The sequence below is a fragment of the Delphinus delphis genome, chromosome 8 (genome assembly GCF_949987515.2).
Source record: "Delphinus delphis chromosome 8, mDelDel1.2, whole genome shotgun sequence".
NCBI classification, from domain to species: Eukaryota; Metazoa; Chordata; class Mammalia; order Artiodactyla; family Delphinidae; genus Delphinus; species Delphinus delphis.
The window spans coordinates 7,265,823-7,291,418 of NC_082690.1; the positions used below are offsets into that span (position 1 = coordinate 7,265,823).

At 47.0% G+C, this 25,596-nt stretch overlaps 1 protein-coding gene across 2 annotated transcripts in view; it reads right to left on the reverse strand.

Annotated features, from left to right (window-relative positions):
* Positions 1–25,596, reverse strand: part of FLI1 (Fli-1 proto-oncogene, ETS transcription factor) — a 121,547-nt gene that overhangs the window by 14,410 nt on the left and 81,541 nt on the right. For both annotated transcript variants that reach the window (XM_060017679.1, XM_060017681.1), the window contains 2 exons: positions 23,141–23,344; positions 14,878–14,943 (listed from right to left, as the gene is read on the reverse strand). In XM_060017679.1, coding sequence (XP_059873662.1) covers positions 14,878–14,943; positions 23,141–23,344 — 270 coding nt within the window. The remainder of the gene's footprint in view (positions 1–14,877; positions 14,944–23,140; positions 23,345–25,596) is intronic.

Genomic DNA, 25,596 nt, shown 5'->3' on the forward strand with positions numbered 1-25,596 from the left:
GGCTTGAAGGTGAATGAGAAGCAGTCTGTGTTTAGCCCCCTGGGCTCTGCTGAGAGCCCGGATCTGATCCTCTCCCATCCGCGTTCCTCAGCTGGGTCGCCCTCACTCTCTGGCGATACGGGATGGTCTTGCATCTGTTGCATGATTCAGCTTCTGCATCTTTCTTCCAGAGTTCTGCAAAGGCTCACCGGTGAAGGTCTCGCGTTTATTGCCCTCATCTTGTTCAGCCTCCTGGTGTAATTCTTTGTGCACTTATGCCCCTTTCTTGGTGAGCATCTCTGGGAAGACACAGACTGTATCTTATCACCTTGCTTCCTTCTCTTGCCCCCAGGTTCTTCCTCTTCCCAGCACCAGCTATTGGGCTTAGCTAATACCTCACATCCCACTCACATTCATTCATTCAACAACATTTTATTGAATGTCTACAATTGTGCTAGGCCCTGTTCTATGTGCTGAGAATACAATGGTGGCCAGGCATACATCCTTGCTCTGGGAGCTGACATTCAAAACAAATAGTAAACGACATCGTATATAAGAAGGTGGTGAGTGGTATGGAGAAAAAGAAAACAGGTGAAGGGGAGCAGATAGTGCTGGGACAGGGAGGGCCTCGCTGACAACACAATCTGAACAAAGACTTGACCTATCTAATGTTATGGAAATAAAGCTCTCCACAGTGCCATAATTTTCTTATGAAAAGTGACTGGGTCGCCCAACACTGATTTCAAAGCCCTTCTGGAAAGGCAATCCCTCGTTAGCAGCTCTTTACCTTGTGAGAATTACTTTATGTTGGAAGACGAAAAAATAAGCTAAAAAACTTGACAGTATCGTTTTGATGTCTGGGTGAGAGATAGTAAAAGGCGAGATGAGCTTAGTCTATTAAAGAGTTCACCAGTTTTTTGCCTATTTAGAATCAGGGTAATTGCCAATTCTGTTGTCTTAGAATCACACTGACTTAGGAAGGCCATTCAAATGAAGAAACTTAAAATCCCAGCGCTTCCTAGGATTTGTTTCTGACCTGCCTCTGAAGCGTTTTGCAGGAAAGGGCGTTTCTGAGGGGTCAGTGTGGTTGAGAAGAGGACAGGTGAGTTCTCCCTGAAGGAACACTCCATCTTTGTGGCCTGGCAGGTGAGCCCTGGAACACTCCCACCTCTGTGTCCTGCACCCACACATCAAAAAGCACAGGAGTTAAAGACAACCATCAACTCTGGGCAGGTGGAATGTGGTCTCACTTATATAATAGAATCTGAGGTTTCTTTTCAGGCTGGAGGGGACTTCAGTCATTATCTAAACCAGACATGCAAATTAGCACAGGCCTGGAGGCCCAAAGCCTGAGAGAAAGCATATGTGGCCATATAAGAATTTTAATAGAAATTGAAAGTATGACTCATAGCAGAAAAACTGCCTTTCTCTCAACTCCTCTAGGATATTGGGCAGGCCAAAGACTTTTGAAGCTCGGAGAGTTTTCATAGTTATACCAAGAACGGTTTTCATTTCTTTGGAAGAGGGGTTCCTAAATCTTATCAAGTCTAAGGTCATTTGTGGTGTTATTAAGGGCTCTTAAAGATTTTCATGGGAAGGAATTCCATGATTTCTCTTTATTCCATTCCAAACAGGGAAACAGTTCACTGCCATGGAAAAAGACTCTAGATTGAGGTTCAGAACTCCTTGGTTCCCCACCCATCTCTGCCAGTTATGAGCTGTGTGAACTGAGGCAAGTGACAATCTCTCTGAATCTGTCAACCTATCCGCAACAGGGGAAAAAACGATTCTCCTAAAATTTAAGAATTTGGAAAAGCAAATAGCCTGTTTAATCCTCACAGGGTTCTTTTGAGAATCAATGAGATCATGCATGTGAAAATGCTTTACACACTCCAAATGTCTTCTAAGATTATAGCTGATTTTCTTTTCCAGAGTTTTATTCCTTGGGAAGAAGTTAATCTTTCTTGTGTCAACCAAGGCTAATTTCTTCTGGTTCTTTGTTTAGGGAAGCAGAAGGATTGAGTAAATATTTAATTAAATTGACAAACTAGATTTTCCTTCCCCAGTGAATCTATCAGCTGTCAATGTTATTTACTGAATATCTACAGGGCTGGAAAAAAGGGATACAGGACAAAACTCACCATTAAAGACGATAAGATAATCTGTAATTAGGTCCATTGATGGCTAGTGACTGAGAGAGGGTCCCGAGAAGAGACTGTAGTCTTTGTGGGTAAGGAAAAAGTATCCTGACGAGGGTGGGACTTGAATTGGGCTTTGAAGGATGTCCTGGATTTTGATAAAGTAATAATCTCGCGTAATTTACCACTTTCTCTTTCGAATGTGCCTAACACACGAATTTGAACTTCATCAGAGGTGTGTTAAACTTTTTATTGATCCTCACATGGGATTGCTTACAGATCTCTGAAGCTGGAGGGGAGAAGCCCATGTGGGTTAGTGTTTCTAACCATAGTATTTCTTCCTCAGAGACTTTATCTTCTCTCAAAAGGATATTTCATGAGAAATAATTATTTATTATCTTAGATATGGGCTTCTCTGAAGAGAGTATGATGTTACATCTATAAAAAGAACTTGGGAAAGGTTTTTATCTTAAGATAACAAATGATGCTATCTATGCCCTGGCTTTTCACGAGAAGATTCCCCAAGTCCCTATACCTCTGTCTGGCAGGAGAAAAGCTCCTCTCTTTCTCTGGGGTGGGGAAGGGGGGGAGGGAGAGGGGAGGGAGAGAGAGGGGAAGAGAGATGGAGAAAAGTTTGGTTTACGAGCGTGGGAATAAACAAACTTCTTTTAAATACTTTCAGCAACTACTGACCCTCAAACAACCTCTCTGTAGAATTTCTAAAAATCAGTGTATTTTGCAGAACAAATGCATTTGGAAGATTCTGTGTGGAGGTGGCCACCAGTGGATTACCTAGAGCACTTGTGGACCTCGCCTTTTCTTCCCAGAGTACTCTGGGACCCCCACTCCTCAACACAGCTAACAGCCATCACTTCCAGCTTCTATTACAAACCAAGACCCTGCGGTCATGGAAATGGAGTTACATCAACCAAGGCCAATTTCATTTTGAGTCGGAGCTCTATAATCTGGAATGGGATGATATGTCTGAGTCAAAGTGAAACCTGGTAGGGACGGGAGGGCTAAAATAATAGTAGTCAAGAGTCTGGAGATGAATTGGAAATGCAAAACCCAAACGGCCCACTCAGTAAGTGTGAAACGCCACTGACAAGTTAGTGGAGCTGTGGTGGCACTCCACCTCACCCACCGAGTGTCCACCGCCGGGATACCCCTCCCTGGCACTGGCGGGTGGAGCAGCTGTCTGGCCGAGTCCAGTTGCAGGGGTGCTCTGGAGGTCAAGTTGGCCCCAAATACCTTTCCCACAGCCTTGCACCTCTTCCCCTCCCACTCTGAGGTTTACATAAAGCGTTTTTCTTTATTAAGGTGCAACAGGGTTCATGTTTTCACTGTCACCTTCACTGACGTTGCAGAGAACGGTGGCGCCTATCAGATTCTCCGAGGAAGCATGGAAGAGCAGTTTTGATAAACATGACGAAAGATGCCCAAGGGGGCAGGAAGGCCAAAGTGGGCACTTCGAAGCAGCCAGGAACAATACCAGGGGCCAGGATGCCTGCTGGCACAGGGAAGAGGAGAGACCAATGGTGCAATGGCAGAAAGGATGCCCATGCAGAGCAACGAAGGCACATTTTGTCTCTGTTAAGTATTCAAGTAAAACTTGGCTCTCGGTGGTGGGGTGATGTGTGGGGCGAGAATTTCATAAGCAGTGGGAGACGCCTACTCTCAGAACACTCAGCTCCAACTTCGCCAACCAAGGGCACCTATGGATGGAGAAGGGGGTGTAGGCTGGGATGCTGGAGCAGCCTGGCTTGTGTCTTTAAAATGGTCCAGGTGATGCTGATCTCCTTCCTTTTCCTGGAGAGCCATGGGTCAGTGAAGCTTATTGAGGCAAGGCCTTGCCTACCTCTTGTAATTTGAGGAAATTTCACAACTAGATGTATCGAGCTAATATCCACCACCCTTGTTTTTTTAAGTTACGTTTATTGCAATCCTTATTGATCAACAGAGTGTTACTCAGGATAACATTTCCTTTTCTAAATCTCTTCTTTCTTTCTTTGATTTTTAAAAATATAATATTAAACACACAAAATGTATAATGTTGTGTAAATTACAAAGCACAATAAAGAAAAAGACATCTGTGAAGCCACCTAATATGCTTCTTGAAATGCAAGAACCGAGTACCCTGAGCGAGGGTCATGAGTTGAGGACCATAGCAGAAATCAGTGAATCTCACCATATCATCTTAACAACTAGATGACATCAGCTTCCTGGAAGAAATGGGCCGTTCCATGTTGTGCTGGATGGAAGAGGGAGATGCAGTTGGGGGCCTGGCACTGCCTGGGTGGGGAGTGGGCTGCGGTAACAGGCTCTGTGCTGCTTTCTGATTCCTACTAGCATTGTCATTTGAGCTTAACGCACCTGTGCCCCAGTTTTCTTATATGCAAGATGGGAATAATAATCATACCAACTACATAAGGTGGTTAGGAAGCGTAAAAATGAAGTGAATAGAAAAGTTTTTGGCACAGAATAAGCCCTCAATCAATGGCAGTTGTTATCGTTATGGGGCGGCAGCGGGGGGGTTGATAAGAAAGGTAAGGAAAGGAGGGTTGAATGAGTAGGAGTTAACCTTTCCTGCAATATGACTTTCCCTTGTCCTGGTCCTGTCCTTGGCCTCTTTCTCAGTGGCACCCGTAGCAAAAGGACCCAAATCTGAAGGGCCTCCAAGGGGAGTGTAAGCTGATAAAAAATGGGGCAAAAGGCGGTGATGTGGAACCATCACCTTGTTACTGAAATCTGCTCTCGGCAAGCTCTTCCCTCTACTTCTGGGTGGGACCAATCACAGCCTGGGAGGAATAATGTTGGGGTCAAATGAAGGAGAAATTGTGGCAGAAAGGGAAAGGCAAGTCCTGAGCCCATCTTTGCAGTGGACGAGGCCAAAACATCACTCTTGGATTTAGAAACATCACGAAGGGTGAGTTTTACAGTAAGTGCTTGGGGAGTAGTTTAAGGCAATTTGTCTATAATTTCCATCCATCCATCCATCCATCATCCATCCATCATCCTTCCATCCATCCCATCCATCCATCCATCCCATCTATCCATCCTTCCATCCATCCTTCCATCCATCCTTCCATCCATCCCTCCATCCATCCATCCATCCATCCAACCATCCATCCATCCATCCATCCATATCCATCATCCACCCATCCAAACATCCACCCATCCATCCACCCATCCAACCATCCACCCATCCATCCACCCATCCATCCATCCATCCATCCATCCATACATACATACATGGCCTTTTCTAAGGCACTGTCCCTGCCTCCAAGATGCATCAGGTCTTGCAAGACCAAAGGCTGTTGGATATACTCTGTCGGATGCTTCACTGGGAAGACAGTGGGTACAAGCAAAGCGCCGTGGGGCAGGGGTGGTTGAGGAGACATCGTCTGACCTGGGCCACCAAGAGTGAGTGTGGCTCATAGGGTGTGGATTGGGGTGGCAGCGAGACAGCCAAGGATGGTATGTCAGGCAATGGGAGAACGGGAAACATTCAAAGTTCTGTTTGAAATGGTCTAGACAGGAATCCATTCACATTTGAAGGACACATTTTTTTGGTCGGAACCTAAATGGGTAAAAACTGTGCTGCTGGCCAAGCTGTCACTCCACCCAGACCCCGAAGTGACCCAGGCCGCGCTGGACGGTACCTCTGTCCATCCTGCTTGGCGGGACCTGGACAGCCTGCAAACTTGCACACTCCGGAAAGGGCGGGTTTTGCCTCACGATCCCTCATGAGGTTGCGGCAGTCAACTGATGTGAGTGGCTGGAGAAAGGAGAGCAGTGCCTGCTTTACTCCAGGGGGTCACCCAGTTGTGCCTGCCTGTCTCAAACCCTGGGGGCTCACGGCTGACACCCACCTACCTTGGAATTCCCTCCCCGAGATGAGAGAGACCTATGGTGGTAGATTTCTTTAAAAATTATCAATTAATCAATCAAACACAGAAACTGAGGGGAACGATCATCGGAAGATATATTTATATATATTTCAAAAAAAAATCTTCGAAGGAATAAAACGTACACAATTTGAATTATTCCTGAGATGGAAGAGCTCCTTCAAATAAGGGGATTCGTGCCGTAACTGGGACTAAACAAAATGCCCCAGCGAAATCCCTTTACCTGCCTCTAACGTGCAACACGGAAAGCCGTTTGCATCGTTATCCTGGAACAAATTTACACTTGTCTTAGGAAACAGGCTAAGTGTTTCCAATAATTTAGAGAGAGTGTGTTCTAGTCGCTGTGGAACCCACACATGCGGTAACAGCGCACACAGCACACCCACGGAAAAAAATAACAGTTCTTTTACTCAGAGAAAGGAAGGATAATGGTTACTTAGAAAGTGTCCCAGACAAGCTGTCAAATTGAATTCAGAGAGCTGGAGTCTGACTCCAGGACAGGGCTGGCTGGCTCAGCTCCCTCGGGATTGGGGTTTCCTGCCTGCTACAGCTTACAGACAAAGATTCTTTGTTTCCAGCACTCTCTCTCTCTTTCTCTCTCTCTTTCTCGCTCTCTCAATCTCTCTCTGGTGAAAACACACACACACACACACACACACACACACACACACAACATGTAGCTCTCCAAAGAGGGTCAGATTGAAAGCAGACAAAACATTAAGTCTGGAATTTCAAAGGAAAACAATTAAAAAAAAATAAAACGGAGAGAGCAAGCTACTGTCTGTTCTATAATCATAAATCTTGCCTTTGGACACAGAAACAGCACACACTCACACACACACACACACACACACACACACACTCAGCAATCATCCCTGCTTTTGCTAAAAATGGATTAGGGGTAGTTCATCATAAAGGAAAAACATATAATGACAAAGTTCTTAACAGGCTCTCCTGGGAGGCCTGAATACCCTCAAATTTTAAGTGCACATTAGCGGACACAGACAGAGCCCGTGGAGCCACATAACCTGCTCCATGAGAGATGTTATTTACTCCCTAAAAATAACAGGCGATTACCTCACAGCATTACAGGCCTTTTCCTCAGGCACACGTGTTCCAGACCAACCCGCACTGGCCATCCCGCACAGGGCAATACGCACACGGCCCAAGGCCCCGCCCAACACGCACTCACCCCCTGAGACCCTGACTCAGGCTGCTGCCTCGAGCCCACCCCCCATGCTGGGCCCCCAACCTGCCACCCTTGTTCACTGCCACACACACAGGGCACAGGAATCCACATTCTGCACGCATCTACATTTTCTCCATCAAAGCAAAACTTCTCGGGGCATCTTTTAAATCATGGAAAAATGTGGAGATGTAGGAAAGCAGAGAGGAAAGTCTACTGCACCCCGAAGGGCCTTTTGGCTTTAACAAGCATGAACTCATGGTCAACCTGACTTCAGCTCTCCCCCCACCCATGCCCCCTCCCTGCCCTGACTATTTTGAAGCAAATCCCTGGCTCCTTTGCTGAGCTTCCTGTCACACAGGGACACTATACCCGTCTTTCGGTTTCGTCTAAACCACTAAGAGTCCCACCCAAGGCTCCCCCATCATGCTCGCGTCACATACCCAGGCCCTGGTGTTCCCAGGGGGCACACTCAGGTATACCCACGGGAGCCCACCCGGTCCCGTCCCCCAAACCCAGCCCGAGCACACGCAGCCCCCGCACAGGATAGATCCAGACATGCTGGGTCTTTGATGCCCACCTTCCCTTCATTCGATACCCATTTCCAGCACCACCGTGCTGGGTCCTTCCAGAGGCCTCCCATCTTTCACTACGACCTCTATCATTAAATCATCAAGGACACCCCACAGGCGATGAAAATGCAGGGGAAAGTGCCGAGAGGTGGTGCTGTAGCAGCCGTAGTCAATACGCAGCACTGACTTACAGGCCCATCTGTATCTCTGACTACATCCTCTTGAGGGGAGCTGGCTGGGTACCACGTTTCCGAAGCTCAGCCTAGCGTCCCATATGTGGTAGGTTCTTAATAAATGAAGAGATGCGTGAACGGGGTGGAGGAGGGCACGAGTCCTGACTAAGGTCCTGAGAGAAGCCCTTCCCTTCCTGTGTGGTCTTGGGGGAACCCACGCCTTCCCTGGCCTCCTATCGCCTCTGTTCCATGAAAGGTTTGGAGTGGATGGTCCACTTTAACATTTAATGATTTTTCTTCCCTTCATTTCTCTTAGGGAACTTCTTGTAGGTCACATGCATTTTGATTATATATGCAGTTTCATATTATTCCTTAATCGTTCCATATGTGACTCTCCCAAATAAGATTTTAAACAACTTGGCCATCTCATCTACGGTGTTACCACGCCATCTGATATGGTGTCTTTCATAACCCTGGGCGTAGTGTCAGCATGTGGTAAACCCTCAAGAACATTCTAATGATTTTGTGATAAAATCCTAATTACCGCTGTAATCCATGGAGCAAGCATATTGTGTACTTCCTGGTGCATCAGATGCCCTGGTAAGTGATTTCTAAGCATAATAGCCCTCTTGAAGGGGCACTAAGATTGCCTTCATTCTATACGTGAGGAAACTGCGGCAGAAAAAAGTAAGTGACTTGACCAAAGTCACACAGCCTGTTTGAGTCCAGAGCCTGGGTTTTGAACCAATATGCTCTAAGGCTGAGATATGAGATAAATACCTGCCTTGGGGAAATGGAGAGCATTAATTAAAGAAGGTTTAAGATGTTTGTTAGATGCTTGATGCAAACTATTGTATAGAGAATGGATAAACCACGAGGTCCTACTGTATAGCCCAGGGAACTATATTCAATATCCTGTGATGAACCATAATGGAAAAGAAGATGAAAAAGAATGTATGTATATGTATAACTGAGTCACTTTGCTGTGAAGCAGAAATGAACACAACATTGTAAATCAATTATACTTCAAAAAGATAAATTTTTTAAAAAGATGTCAGATGCTTGAATGAAATATGTTGAGATGATGAGGTGAGAAGCAGCCTGGAGGGGGGAGTGAACAGCAAGACCTACGTTGGAGTCCTGCTCTATCCTAAGACCTGGGTGACTTCAAACGGACCCTGTTATCTCTGTGCCTTGTTTCCATTATCTACAGAACGGGGATAATAATAATATCAGCCCTGCCAGCTCACGGGGATGGTGAGGGGTGCAAACGACGTAATAGATGTGCAAACGCTTGGCAGACAGTGAAGGGCTGCAGAACCGTGGTCCCGGCTATGTGCACAGGTCCTGCCATCTGGAAATCTCCTTGCAAGAAGCAGGGCTCTCATTAGCATAATCTTCAGCACCGGTTAGGCATTTCACTCTGAAGGACATGGAAAGGTGGTTTCTCCCCCTCTCTCTCCCACACTCAGCGTGCAAGAAGACAGACTTTTTATCCATTAGCCCAGGTGACTGCAGGCCAGGGCTGTATCCCCGGCCGCAGGTGACCTGCGTGGGTTTGCATTTCACAGCGGGTCCTGAAAGGCTTCCCGGGCGGGGGCTAGAGGCTCAGCTTCCACGGGCCGGTTTATGAGTTCCAGGAGTTAATAAACAAGGAGCTCAGTATCCTCTGACTTTTGGAGACTCAGAGGTATTTAAACAGATCCAGCACAAGGAGCTAAGGAAATGAGGGTTTAGGATGCAAAGCAGCTCTGAAGCAGAGCGCTGCTGCCCGTCCAGGGGATGCGCTGGCAGGGCCCAGAGCAAGGCTGCCCAGAAACACGGTGGAGCTCTGACCTGCATCCCGGGCGGACACACTCATCCCTGGGCATGGAGGTCGGAGCTCGAGGTTTAGAGAATCCTCAGTCCGGGCCCCGGGACTCCCACGTATTGGGTTGGTCAAAAAGTTCGTTCAGTTTTAAGCAAAAATAAGACACATCTTTCATTTTCACCAAGAACTTTATTGAACAATGTATTCATTAACAGAACGAACTTTTTGGCCGACCCAATACTTGGAATGGCCATTTAACTTCTAGAACCCCAGTGCTCTCCGGATAAGATCAGGTAACCAACACCAATCCCAATGACTACTTAGATACACACGATGAGAACATATAAGAATGGGATTTCTGAGAGCTGAAGGGATGGACTCATGTAAAGCTGTTGTAATCAATATCAATACAAATTATAACCTCATCAATGACAAGGATGAAAAAGAACTAATAATCCAGTGGTCAGTTCAACCTGCTCTTCCATTAGTATAGCATGAGGTCCTGCTCTGTCTTTTCTAGGTCAGTTTGGGGCCAGGAAAGATAAAGATCAACTTCCCAGTGTGTCTCCAAGACAACCTGGGTGGCTCTGAGACGGGTCTCCCTTTCCTCTTTCTGGTTCCTGTCTGCCGTGTAGGTCAGCACTGCTCACTCTTGGCTGCAGGTTTAAGAGTAACGGGGAGAGCTTGAAACAATTCCCAACGCCCAGCTGTCACTCCTAGAGATTCTGAATCAGTTGGTTGTGTCTGGGACCTTGGCATCAGTATTTTAAAACATTTTTTATTTTTACTTCTGTTGTATTTTTTTCAGATATATATATATATATATTTTTTTCCCTGTATTATACAGTAAATCCTTGTTGCTATTTTATACATAGTGGTGTGTATCTGTTAATCCCATACTCCTAATTTATCCCTTCCCCCACCCCTTTCCCCTTTGGTGACCATAAGTTTGTTTTCTATGTCTGAATCTGTTTCTGTTTTGTAAATAGATTCATTTGTATTACTTTTTAGATTCTACATGTAAGTGGTATCATATAATATTTGCCTTTCTTTGACTGATTTACCTCACCTAGCTTGATAATCTCTAGGTCCATCCATGTTGCTTCAAATGACATTATTTCATTCTTTTTTATGGCTGAGTAATATTCCATTGTACGTATGTACCACATCTTCTTCATCCATTCATCTGTTGATGGACCCCTGGGGTGCTTCCCTGTCTTGGCTACTATAGCTAGTGCTGCTATGAACATTGGGGTGCATGTATCTTTTCAAATTAGCATTTTTGTCTTTACTGGATATATGCCCGGGAATGGGTTGCTGGATCATATGGTAACTCTATTTTTAGTTTTTTAAGGAATCTCCATCCTGTTTTCCACAGTGGCTGCATCAATTTGCATTCCCACCAACCGTATAGGAGGGTTCCCTTTCCTCCACACCCTCTCCAGCATTTATGATTTGTAGGCTTTTTGATGACAGCCATTCAGACTGCTGTGAGGTGATGCCTCATTGTAGTTTTGATTTGTATTTCTCTAATAATTAGTGGTGTTGAGATCTTTTCATGTGCTTTTGCAGTTTTTATTGTGGTAAAACATATATCACATAGAATTTACCATTTTGACCATCTTCCAGTGTACATTTCAGTGGCATTAAATAATTCACGTTGCACAGCCATCACCATCAGTACTCTGTCATCTTTCCAAACTGAAACGCTGGGCCCATTAAACAATAACTCCCCATTCTTCCCTCCTTCCAGCCCCTGGCAACCATCATTCTACTTTTCTGGTCTCTGTGAATCTGCCCATTTAAGGTCCCTCCTATGAGTGGAGTCATGCAATATTTTCCTAGGGCATCAGTAATTTTAAAAAGCTCTCCAGCTCATTCTCTGTGCAGTTAGGAATAGAGGGTAGTGCCAAGCAGGGGTTATGTATGAATTCATCTTTGGGAGGAGAGGATAGTGCAGGGATGTGGATGGAGATGTTAGTAGAAAAACTGCAGGGACAGAGAAAAATAATGGAAAAAATTTACATCTCCACCCACACGACATTTAGGCAAGGTATTGCTTTCATGAAAAGCCAGCTAGAAGGGAAAGGCTGTGTTTGTCAGGGAGACTATCTGAAGTAAGGGATTTTGAATCCTACACCCTGGGTTTGAATCCTTGTTCTGCTGTTGAATAGCTGTGTGCCCTTCAGGGAGCCATTTAATAGTCCTGAACCTCACTTTCCCTGTCTGCAAAATGGGGCTAATTCAATCTACCTCTCGGGGAAGTTGCCGGGCTTAAAAGCAGAGGCAAAGCACGTGAAAGTGTCTGAGGCATTGCAGAATCCTATACATATGACAGTGGCGGCTGCATTGAAAATGGGTAGCAGTTGCTTCCATTCTAATTTATTTTCTTAAGTGCATTAGCCTTGGTATCCGGTAGAGAGAGCATAATTGTTCTAGCTCGGTCCAATCTGTGACCATAGAATATTTAATTTTGGAAAAAGCTTAAAAACTGCTACAAATGAATTTTTAAAATCTAGCCTTACTTCTTGGGCACCAATAACCCTTAGAGAGTGCAATTGTTTTCAAGAGACAAGCTGGAAAGATGATTATGCCATTTTAAAGTAAAAAGACATACTCATTTGATAAGCACGTTGAAGAAGCATTCACAGAAGCATTTATCTCTTCAACTCTTTCTTTTGTGCTTGATGCCAGCACCTGTCCTTTGTGAAATAAACACGTACACTCATGCACACACACACACACACACACACACACACACACACACAGAGCTCTGGTCCTCTTGTTGGACTCGGTTTGTTTGGGGCTGTGTATGTGCCTTATTCAAACAAGACGGAGCTAAGGTTGCATGACGTCTTCTCTTTATTTTTCCATTTAATATTTTAAGAACCCAAGATAGCTATTAGAGAAAAGCAGAAGAGAGAGGTGGGGAGGAGGGTGAAAAGCAGGGAGAGAGGAGCGTGGCTAGCTTTGTCTTGCTAATGTACTTTGTTTTGTGGACGATGGGCCGTTTAGACAGATCCAGACCACCTCAGGAGGGGGAAGGCGACAGAGCAGCAAGACAACTCAAGTGGAAAGCTTTACTGGGGACAAAAGCTGCACCTGCAAAGCGCAGACGTAACCGTTTCTGGAGGCCAGGGCCGATGCTGGGAGATAAATGCCCAGCACCACCTGACTGAGGGCTTTGCAGTGCGCACTTGCCTGGATACTGCAGTTCATTCATTTCAGAAGAGAGGCAGCTCCTGCGAAAGCCCCAAAGAGCCCAGCGTGGCATTACAAACTCACAAAAGGACCGAGGGAAGGAACAGCAGCGCAGGTAGGGGAGAGGCTGAAAGCTAGGACCCCTGGAGGAGTAATGAATCGTTTATCAGCGCAGTTCAACCCAGAAAAACTTGCTTCTTAACGAAAATCTGTATTTTACGTCCAATATCAGATATTCTCTCATAGGCTCTGCCCCCAGAGTCTCCCTGGTTAATCCTGGTGGAGTTAGCAGGTCCCAGCCTGCAGAACTGGAGGAGTTTTCAGGGATCTCCTGCCTCCCTCCCTCCCTTCTTTCCTTTCCTTCTTCCTTCTCTCCCTCCTTCCTTCCAAGATATGGATCCCTATCTGCAGACGAAACGAAGTTCAGTAAGTGAACCAGATCAGAGCAGAGGGACCCTGGACGAAAGCAGACCCTCACCTGCAGCAGCCAGGAGCTCGACAGTCAGGGGTGACTCTTACTGGTTTAGTTTGGCCCTTTTATTTGACAGGAAACTGAGGTTCAGGGCATGAAGTGATTTCCCCAAAGTAAACCGGAGGTGCTCCGACCTCAATCTAATATGTTTGACACTGTAATATATTTTATCTCTTATGGACATTTGCAACATGATGGTAAATGGGTCACCTAATAAAATGTGGCTTGGACTGTATGATGAGTCAATATGACTTCAGATTTTTTATGGCAAAAGCCAATAACTCTGACTTTGAAAGAAAACAGTAGCAGAGACTGGCCCAAGGTGGGGTAAGAGGTGAAGAAAGTCACAGAAAACCAGGAAAGTTTACAAACATATTCATTATGTTGAATTTTTCCTCCACAGAATTGTCTGGTCATCATCTGATTATAAATTGTTAAAAGGAAACAGGAAGTCTAATGTGATCGAAGGTGTGAACTTGGTCAAGACACCCAGGCTCACTGGGTCTCTGTTTCCTCCATAACCGAAAACAGTTTTGAACCAAATGTCTCTAAGATTCTTCCCTTAGAAGAGCTTTATGTTTCTCTGAAATATTATGCTGTGCTAACTCCATGCAACCAATACTGAAAACTTCTGCCTTCATTCATTCTATGCAGCAGGTGTGCCTTAAAGAAAAAGTATTGAAAGAGAGAGAGCCAAGGAAGAGAGTGCCCTTCATACTCCTACTCATCCTTCAAGGCCCCACTCAAAATGCCCCTCCTCCATGGAATTTTTCTTCTGCCTCAGGCAGAATTTTTTCACTCCCATTTTTTCTCCCTTAAACCAGGTACCATGAATCATTCACTTGTTTAAATGCCTGGAATCTAACAGTGTCTGGAGCAGGAAATCTCCACAACGTTGTTTCATGAATAAAGATGCTGAGAAATGTATTGTAATGTTTGCTAAAACCCTCACTGGCGAAAACCATTGGCTGAGACCATTTTCTTTCTCTTTCAACCAAAGCAAAGCAACTAGACCAAATCTCCAAATCACCACTTTAAAAATGAATTGATATCGCTTAAATTTCTTACCAACACCCCCCTGAAAATATGACATTGCAAGAATCCTTGAAATCTTCATTTTGTTTCCTTCAACAAAGAAATCCCCCGCCTTTTGGTTTTGAAAGTGAGCAGCATCCGTTTCCTTCCAAGAGCAACACGCTTTCGTTCATGGAGTAACAACCTCAAGTCGCATCTTTATGGAATTATCACAAGATATTTTACAACCTTGTCATGTTTTTGCAATGAGCAGCATAAGGGGGATCAGCTTAGGCTTCTAGAAAAGCTGAGTGGACAAGAGAGTTGGGACACACACCTGAGGTTCCCCCACCGCAGTCTTACCATCGTGGACTGTGCTGGGCTGGTAATGAGGACAATTCTACATGTGAGAGAACAGACTCACCTTCTTTGACATTCAGTCGTGAGGACGGGTCCGTGTGGGAGGTTGTGTTATAGGCCAAGAGTGAACCTGAAAGGCGAAGCAAACGCATCAGGTTATAACCAAGACACTCTTCCGAGATCAAGACTAGGAGATGGGATGAGAAGTGAGTGGGGAGGGCAGGAGACAGGGAGAAGGATGGAAGGACAGATGACTGAGTCCTTGAGAGAAAGAAACAGTTAATGTCACCCATTTGGGGGGCCAATCACGCAGGACTGTAATAGCTTCCTGGAGTTAGGGTCTGAGGAAGGTAGGACAGAATGCTCACGGGCGGGACACACACAGCCCTCCCAGCAGTCACGTTTAAGGTTCTAGAGTTCTTGGGGTCCACACTATGTCATAGCAGGAACACAGGGCTGGGCACCATGTCCTGGTCCTTCGACCGACTTCCCGTGTGACCGTGAATGAGGGACTTTACGTGTCTGGATCTTGATTTCTTCGCCTTGAGCTACAAAAGGGGGTGGCAAACTTTTTATACAGACCAGATAGTAAATATTTTAGTCTCTGCGGGCTGAATACGGCCTCTGTTGCACATTCCTCTTTGTTTTTGTTTTGTCTTGTCCGTGGGCCAGCGCTGGCCAGATTGGACTGCAGCTTGTATCGCCATGCCCCGGAGGAGAAGCCCGGCCACTCTCTTCCCACTGTGATGTCCTTTGGGTTTACAGGTGGGCAAGGTGGTTGGATCATCACGCTTGGTGAAGGGGGTGCTAGGAGCTGGGAAAGGGGTGGGGCTGGCAGCGCTCCCTGGAGTAACTTTTGTCTCTCTTTATGCACAGCTAAGAGAATACAACTCAACGTGAGGCATAAGCCGCTGAATTTTCTGTCATCACAGGGTGCTGATATACAACCTTTTAGAATTAAATGTTCATGCAGAGCTACTTTTAGCAAGCACTGAAAGCAGTTCTCGTCTGGGCATTTTCTAGTAGATTTAGTCTGGGCATTTTCTTTTTTTTATTGTTGTTGCATGTAAAAAACTTCTCCCTTCTTTCCTAAAACTAGACGTGTGCCTTTGTTTCCAGCAAATCCAAGAGCTTTATTTTGGAAACGTAGGCATTTTTGTCGTCCTCCTTGAGGCTCTCCCGTGGAAACTCTGAAGCACCATCAGGTGGGCTGGGATCTGCTTTTATAAGCTTTTGACATGGGTGCTGGGAGCTAAAACACCCTTCTAAACCATCCTTTGCCTGCTCCCTGGGACCGAGTGGACGGACTCGGGTGCCAGGGCTTGGAACAGGGAATGGGCTGTCAGACACTCCTATTTTTAGTCTCAAGTCCCGGAAGGGACACGGGAGTGGAGTGGCTGCCTCACCCAGCTGTGGGCGTTTGGTTGTGTGCCTCAGAGAAGCTGTGCGCCCTTCCAGGCCAGATGACGAAGAGAGAATTTTGGAAGAGTCATCCAACTGCCTAGAACCTCTGACTTTGGGCTTGAGCAACTATTCCTTTCAGCTCTGCAACAGTTCCAGACAAAAAAAGCAGAGCGGTGGTAATGGTACTGAGAGAACTCTATGCCAAAGTGTGGCTGTGTGGAGACACCTTTAGAAAGGAGGCGGTCATGTGCTTGGAATAGCCGAGAATCAGACGCATTTGGTTCTTCCATTCTCAAAAATATCAAGGACAAAGTGATTCCTTGCACTTCGTTTAATATAAATTTTTATGCACATGAGAGTTTAGAATTAGACCTGCTTCTTATCACTTACTAGCTTGGTGACCACCATCAATTTACCCAATCTCTCTAAGCCATAGGGTCCTCCTATATAAAACAGGCGAATAATAACACCTACCTGATAAGGTTCTTATGAAGAGTCAATAAAATAATACACACAACTGCTCGGAACAGACCTTGGCTCAGAATGAATGTTCAATACACGCTAGGTATTATCAAGACGATTTTTGTATCTTTTCTCCCACAGACACAACAATGACACACAATAAACTCTTTATAAAAGAGTTTGCTGGGCATTTGCCTTGTTCTCTGGAATTAGAGTTATGAATGGGTTCTGCTGCAATAAGAAATAATCCTCCATGACTGGAAGGAGGTTAAGAAATGGAAACAAGTGTTCCAAGGGAAGAGAAAACAGTCTCTGGAGTAAGACCAAGAATGTCTGCCTCTCTGTCCCTGACATTCTCGGCCTCAGGCGGAAACCTCACGGCTGGAGCAAATAAAGAAAAATGATGGTCTCGGAGGACCGAACTGCCTGAGTCATTAGTGCAGATGTAGCTGAGAGCACGAAGCTTAGATAAACCGCACTTATTAAATTTCCCCCTCAGTGAAAGTTCTTCCTTGGGCACACGTGAATTCCAGAGGAAACTCCCAGAAAGCCAAGAGGAAGGGTCGTTTGACCTCTGCAAAGCTTGCATGAAATACATATTTCATGGTAACCTAGGAGAAGGATTTTGCCCTGAAGACTGTTCTTGGTTCAAATTTCACTCCTAGAAGGAGAGGCTGCCTTCCCTGTGGAGGGGCTGATTTGGGGTGTCTGACCTCCTTCCCAAGGGACCAACTTTCCCTTCTCTCCTCCCATTTTTTACTTAACCAGTTCCTCAGGCTACAGAGAGTGGCAAGGCACACTCTTTCCTTAAGGGAATTTGTTCAGATGCAAGAAGGTCCTCCCTGGAGCCTGACCTCTCATTCTGTGGCTTTGGATATCTCTCTCTCCTCCTTTGAGTCACCTTCTGCGTGGGGCGAACACCACTTTGTCAGAGGAAACAGGCTGTGATGCTAGGAGGGGAGCCAACACTCTCGGGATGCTTGTCGTCGTGCGCCGGATGCTTTCTGTCTATTCTCTCACTTAATTCTCACACAGATGATGAAATCAACATTCAGAGAAGTCAAGTAATTTGCCCAGGATCACGTAGCCAGAAAGCCCAGGAGGCAGGATGCCCATTCTGGTCTATCTACAAAATCTGCTCTCAGCCCAGCAGACCCTGCAGCCTCCAGGCTAAATCGAAGAAACAGACAACACTTACCTATGGTGTTGGAATCAAGACAGTGGCTGCCTTTGGGGAGGAAGTGGGGGTGATGGAGTGGGGCACACGGGGGCTTCTAGTCTCCCCCTTGACCTGGAGGGACTCATATGAGTGAGTGGATTCACTTTGTGATAATTCCTTGACATGTGCATTTATGGTTTTTGCACTTCTCTCTCTGTGATACTTTAATTAAAACGTTTGTTGCCTTATCTGTTTACGTATTTACATACACATGAGGGCTTCTATGTGTATCTATGTATTTGGGGCCCCACAAAGCACGGAGCAGCTGCTGCTGAGAACGGAAGAGGCTCCCCAATGGGAAAGCACAAGGACAAAATAATTTCCCGTTGTCGCGTCCATCCGTCACTGGTACAGTATTTGGGATCTGAGAGAGGATGGAAATGAAGAGTGAAGCTTGCAGGTGTGGGTGGAGCCCAGCAATTGGGCTTTCTCCAGCTCCACATTCCCACGAGCCGACCTGGCCTTCCTCTGGGGCACCTGCAGACGAGACAACGGCCGTCTGAGCGCCAAAGCCTTTGTCTCCTGCCTTGCAGACACCTTGCGCGCCCCACTGCCAGCCTCTGGAAACCGGGCTTCCTTTTCTCTGCACTGCCATCAATGGCTCTGGCTGGAGGGTGCAGGCGGGCAGGGAGGAGGAAGGAGGCTCTGTGTTCTTTCTTTTAAAACTTTTTAACATCTTTATTGGAGTATAATTGCTTTACAATGGCGTGTTAGTTTCTGCTTTATAACAAAGTGAATCCGTTATACATATACATATGTTCCCATATCTCCTCCCTCCTGAGGCTCTGTGTCCTGAACAACAGGCCTGGCTGACGACTGAGTCCCGGGAAATCTGGCCTTTTGTTCTCCTTCACCGGTCAGACCCGGCCTGGAAGGGATAATACTTCACTGGCTTAATTGCCTAGAACCATCACCTTTGCCGGAACATCTGAGGCGGCCGGTGGGGACACCACAAAACGCAAAATGTGTTTTCCATTATGTTTAAATTAAAAATGGGAATCAAGATAGATACCTTTGCTGTGGTCTCCCTGTCACCCCATATATTTCATCTGTCTAGCGCTGCCACTATTTCCAAACGCATTTGCTTAGCATTTTTCATGGGTCAGACGCAGACAGACAGACGGAACACAACTTTCTGTAAAATGAACAAAGGCTCTTTCCTTCTGTCTCTGGCCGCCCCACCCAGGACCTTTTGGACTCCCAGAAACCCCAAACTCCCCCCAGCGGCCCTGGGTCTGAACTGCCGTTTGGGGACAGCTCCCACTTCCTTTGAGGTCCGTCCCAATCTTGCTTTGTGACACCCAATCTCATTTCCCGCAGCCCGAGACTGTAAATACGGCCTCTGCCTGCATGAGATACTGAAAGGGCTGCCCGTCAGGTCCAGAGTGTGGGGCGCCGCGCGGAAGAGAGACGGGCAGAGCTGGCGTGCAGATAGGTTTGGCTTAATCGGCCTCATTCCAGGAGGCCACAGGGAAGTTTTCGGAAAGCATTTATTTCTGGGTACAAAAGAAAACAGAAAATGCTGTGGGGAAAGCGGCCTGGCCCTCCACACAGGAGCCCCAGGGGCGTGAGGCTAATTCCACAGCAGGGGAGGGAAAGACCGGGTGGCCCAGGTGAGCAGGCGCTGTCTGTGCAGCCTGGCCTCTGCCCTCAGAGCGTGAGGCTGTGGGCATAGCTGCACCCCGGGCCTTAGGAGGCCTGGGTCTCGGACACCAGGCTGCTCTCCAGGGACTGGGCACGTCTGAACCAATTTCCGAAGCACTCCAGGCCTCATTTGCTTTGACTTTAAAATGGGGATTTATAATTAGTTGTCCATGGTGTCCACAAGGGGGCACCCTGTCTGTCCCGTAAAGTGAGTGACACCTGGGCAGACGCAGCCTGAGCCCGGGTGTCCCCAGGAGACTCCGGAATGATCCCAAGAACTGTGGGCATCTCCCCAGACCCGGCCCCCACTGTCCTCCTCCCATTTCAAGTGCAGGTGACATTACAGAGGGATGTAAGGTACAGTCACTCCATCTGGGCCAGCTGAAAAGCCAGGGTATGGAGAACAGGAACCTCCAGGCAGGCCAGGTAAATCCTAGCACGAGACAGGGGGGCTCAGGACACTGTTATTTCTTCTCCACCCTGGAAAATACATTTTCAATTTGAAGTTTGGTTTTTAAAATTTGAAAGTATAGCTCCTGTTCTGACAACCCGAATAAATACTCGAGCACCTTTGGTGAAAGTGTAAATTTGGTGTCAGAGCTTCTCAATCCTACCATGTCCTTTTTTCTACTAAAGTCCAGAAAGCTCGGACGCCTCTGGAGAGGCGCAGCTGCCCTGCAGTCTTCTGACCCGGGGCTAAGTTAGAAGGGCTCCAGTTCTCTTCTATCCACTCTCCTTAGCCCCACTGCACTTCCTCCCTCTGTGCTGAGGAGCTCAGCTCTTTTCCTTCCACCTCTTGCCAAAGTGGAACTGTTTGAACGCCACCCCCTCCTCCACGAAAGGACATATGACAATGCACGAGGCATTAGCACCCTTCTCCCAGCCTCAACTCAGCTGCCCCAACCTCTCCCCAGAGCCCTGGCCTCCCTGCCTCCACACAAAACATCCACTGCAAGTAAGTCTGGAAAAACAATACAGTGTTTGAAGCCAAGTCGGTGGGCCTTGCGGGGTTCCCAGCAGTCCTGAGAGCAGACAGCCACCATGCACGTGACCTCCTGCAGGCGTCTCAGTGGATCCCCCCACAACCAGGGGTCCCAGAGGCTGCAGCTGAAAGTGGACCCCAATTAACAAGAGGCATGAATCAAAAATTGTTTCCATGATAGCAGATCATTTTAAGTCTAGGTTCCTCAAAAGGCCTCTAGGGTAGTACAACACTATGCTGGGGCAAGTTTTTTTGAACCTTAATACAAGTATTTTAATTTTTGTTTTTGCAGGCAGACGTGGTTTTGCGTCGTTGCTCAGACCCCTTTATATTTTGCTGTTGCACTCAACTTTGTCTCATATATGTGCTTTGTTCATCTCCACTCAACTCTGGAAATTTGCTCCACTAATAAGCTCCTTTCTGGAAACTTCATATTATTATTGCTTTGGGGGCATCTTCCTTAATGTCTACAAATACTCTTAGAAAGAACGAAGAGAAGAAATCCACCCTTTTTCATGTCCTGCTACAAATACCCAGAAACCCAACCCTCTGGCGTCCACTTCTTCCCAGCCTGCTTATTCCTTTGCTCTTTCTTATCTGTTCTCCTCCGATAGAAAGCCTCCTCAACAGTCACCCATGACCACCTTATGAAATTCCTTGGCCTTCTGAGCATAGGTTGGTCTTGCTTCAGGGTCTGTGGCTTGGGTTCTTCTGTGAGAGGAAGTCCCAGCGGGGACTTCAGTTGTTTATGGACCCGCCAGAAAGGGCCTGGAATCACACGGTCTGAATGGGCTCTCCCCACATCAGTCAGAACGTGCTTGAACATGCCCTCAACAAGGGCATCTGATAACTGGGCCCTTTAAGTGCTCCAAGCTCTCTGTCCACACTGCCGTCCATCTCTTCTCCCACAAAGTGATTCCCAGACCTCCCGCCGTATGACCCCAGGAGGGGCAGAAAGGCAGAATCGGTCAGCGTTTTTGCTTTGCTGGTCTCTCCTTCTCATGCCCAGCTTCTGTGTGCCCACTTCCACCTCCTGCCCTGCCCAGCTAGCATTACTGCAGGACTCTGTGCAAAGATCCTTTCTAAAAAAAATTCTATAAACACTTAAAGAAATACAGATTGTTAGAAAATGCTCATTCTCCAAAGCTCAGAAAAACTGGGTGGAAAACTGCCCCCGTTTTTGAAATTGTCATTTCTTGGGCTGACCTCATGCTGCAGCAAGACTCAGACATGAGGTCATTCCTCTGGTGTTAACATACACGGCATCACCCACACAATCCCACTGCTTACCAGACGCCTCGGAGGGTGACTGGGGAGCCCAGAGGCACCAGTGGAAACTTCCGAAGGCATTTTCAAATTCTTTCATTTTTACACCCAGGGTGTGTTGCCCCTACCCCACAGAGTACACTGTTGCAGGAGACAGAAGATTACAGGAACGGTGAGCTGAAGACCCACTGGACAACGGAACACGGATGAGGAACTAACTAACCCAGAGCCCAGGAGACCAGGGAAAGCGGCCCGTGGGCACTGTCCAAGGATCTCAGCGTTAAAGGGGCTTTAAAATTATCAACCTCATTCTTTCCGAAGCTGAACTCCTGCAAGCTTCCCAGCAGCCACGGACAGCAAACACTGCACCCTGAGGCTGCCAGTGGATCTTTGGGCAGGGCTGACTGTTAGAAAGCCCCCTTGTAGAATGAATCCACAACTGTTTTCCTGTAGCTTCAACTTCCCCATCTTAGGACCATCTTTTCTGGCCACAGAACAGTCCTTCGGTACTTGGGGTCACCGATATACCACCTGTATTTCTGGTGAAGAGTTAAGGCTGAGGGTATTAGCACGTTTATCAAAATTCTGCTCTGATGTGTATGTTTCGTATCAGATGAAATTCACATCAAATTGATGGGACTTGGCAATAGAGAAGCCTCGTATCGGATAAATCCTTTGAACAACCGCGCACTTTCTTTCATAAACTCTCCCTTTCCAAAGCTCTTTGCCTTCTGACTCTGCCAGGAGAAAGCTTCCAACAGATCCTAACCCCCCTGTAGCATCTGCTACACTTCCTGTTTAGTTGGGAAGGGTGTGTAGGTAACAGCGGGTAAAGGTGGGTTAGGGGGTGCCAGAGTGACCCCAAGAATAAGAGGAACTTAACGTGTAAATATTCCAAAACGTAAATCTAGAGTTTACTGTAGGAACTTTAAATCATCGCTCCAGACAATACCAGCCAGGGTGTCCATCTATTTATAGTTTGGGGCAAAGTAGTTTCTGGAAAGTTGTTCTCATGGGAAGAGTGTGACTCGCCTCTGGCAGACTTCACGGGGCTGCAGCTCCCTACTTTTTCTCCATTCCTCGTTTTCCTTCCCTTGTCATGGCAGGACTGGGTCAGTCCCCTCGCAGGGTCTCTGGGAGCCCGTGCGACCTTGGCAACTTGACACCCAGATGGGCTGCTCCTATAGCAACCGCCCAGCATAAACCGACAGCCCGGGACCCTATCTCCTTTCCCTGGGCTGGCTCCGTGGGAACCAGTCTTCATCCTGAGCGGCTGGGCGGAATTCTCTCCCAGCCCTGGGGGCTTGGGCTGCAGCCCCTGGGGTGTAAGGAAAAGGACCAGGTACTTACTTTCCCTGAGGTAGCTGAGGTGTGACAATAGCACTTCCGTGTTGTAGAGGGAGGTGGCTCGGAGGAAATCCTCCTTGTTCAGTTTACACAGTTCCTTGCCGTCCATGTTCTGGAAGAAAGATGTGTCGATCTCCATCAAGCCGTACTCCTTTATCGCCCACTCCAGCCACTGCCTCACGTGCTCCTGCGTCCACAGCGTGGGGTCTGCAGGGGAGATGGGCTGTTAGCAAGGCTGCAGGACGCAGGGTTCCACCCCTTCTCTGTCTCTGCCTCTCTCCTCTGTCTTTTCCTCTCTCCCTCTCTCCCCATCTCCAACTCTCTCCCCTCCCTTCCTCTTCCCCTCCCTTCCCCCCCTCAATCCCCCCTCCCCCCAGTGAGAAAGTGGTTCCCTCCCAGATGGTCCTCCCAGAATGCCCATCCGGCCCGTCACATCTGGCGCTGCCTGAACCACTTAGCGCTCTGGAAAGGTTCTTAGACGCCTCACTACGCATCTGGACAGGACATTCTCTTTAAAGCCTTTGGAGGGCAACCGAAACCTCTGCCTGAGAAATGGTGGCATCAAAATGAAAACAAGCACAGTTTCCAACACCCAGGGCCACCATCTGTATCTTAAGAACATCAGTGATTTCACGGAAGAACAGTGATCTCTCCGATGGCTGCAGAAAAGAAGATGTACGTGGACACTTGGACCACAATTCCATGTGTGCAGTTGGAAAACCCAGTGGTGTTAGTCTTAATAACTTAACCCCAATCTGGGTTTTCTCCCTTTGGAGACAGCTGTGTTGAAATTTCTTTAAAATCATCCTGACGAAGTTTTTAGGATATTTAAATCCCCAAAGATGGGAAATGGGGAATTCCCTGGTGGTCCAGTGGTTAAGAGTCCGCCTTCCAATGCAGGGGTCACGGGTTTGATCCCTGGTCTTGGAACTAAGATCCCACATGCTGCGGGGCAACGAAGCCCTCGTGCAGCAATGAAGACCCAGCGCAGCAAAAAAAAAAAAAAAAAAAAGATGGGAAATGGTGTTGGAGGGAGAAAACATGTTAGCTCTCAAGTGAACATACATAATGTAAGGACTGAGGTTGTTAAGGTCTCCACTTGGGACCCTCAGACTCCTCCCCAGCCAGGTGTGTGTATATGGGGAGCATGTGTACTTTGAGTGCTGGTGATGAGTTCTAGCAGGTTCCACGCTAGGCAGAGCCCTTATATCTTATTATGTATCACCACGTCTTTCCTTGGCCCCCAATTATTAGAGAGTCCAATATGCAGTTAAATATGCTTATCACAGAAGAAAGCTACATGGGTCTTGCGCTCATGGAAGATGATCCACACAAAACGCTAGGGCAGGAAAGCACGGAATTAAGCAGCAGATTTTTCTTGTGGCAGTTCGAGAACTCGTGGGCAGAAGGGGTCACTGTGGATTTGGAGTCATGGAAGGCTTCCTGGAGGAGGGGAGATTTGATGGTCCCCAACTTCTACTGGGCCTGTCTTATTGGACTGCTCATTGGGTAGGAATATCTGTGCTACCTCTCAACCACCTCACCTCTCATTCTAAGGGTCTGTGAAGGCTCTTGGCAAAAATGGGAGCAGGTCTGAATGATTAGGAGGGGTTGTGGGGAAAGAAACAAGGTTTATGCCAACCACCCAGAGCCCGGTAACTCATGACACTCCAGATTCTGAACACCTCCTAGGTGCCCGCTGCTCCACGTGTGCCACGTTTCACTCAGCGAGAAAAGCCTGCAAGGTGGCTTTTCTCTTCGTTTTGCAGTTGGGAAGCGGCGCCTTGAAGGCTTAAGTCCCCAGCTCAACCTTCAGTCCCAGCCTGAGCTGGAATTCCAGTCAAATTGAGGGTTGAGGGTCCCCCACCCCAAGCCTCCTCTCCTCTCCCCTCTCACCATCCTGCCTTAGCTCCCCCGGGAGGTGCTCTGCCATCACCCCAAAAAGCGGAGCTACTCGGGGCTTCATTGTACAAGTCTGTATCTCTCTCTCTCTCTGTCTCTCAGATAAATTTCTTGCTCTGTCTTACTCTTTTGCTCTCCAGGAACAATCAGGCACAGACCATTGGTAAATGGAAATAATTTTGCACCATTTCAGAATTCTAAAGAGAAGTGTCCTGGGGGAACTTGGATTACGTAGCATATTAATTTTTTTTCATCAGCTTTGCCTCTGCCTCTCCTAATTCCTCACTTTGAGTATCCAAGGCCTCCAATACAATTTTACCCTGTAGATTTTATTTATTTTCTTATTTCCTCCCTTGCTTTGGGCTCCGTCACAATATTCTTTCTCTTCCTTTTACAGCACACTGAATTATAAATTTTCCTCTGTGGAGCATGCTAAGCTCTTCCAAATATATTTCCTGGATGATTGAGTCCTAGTTTCTTCCCATCGGAACTTGGAACTGGTGGTGAACTAGGGACCTCGTTTATACTCATCTTAAAATCCCACCATAAATTCGGTT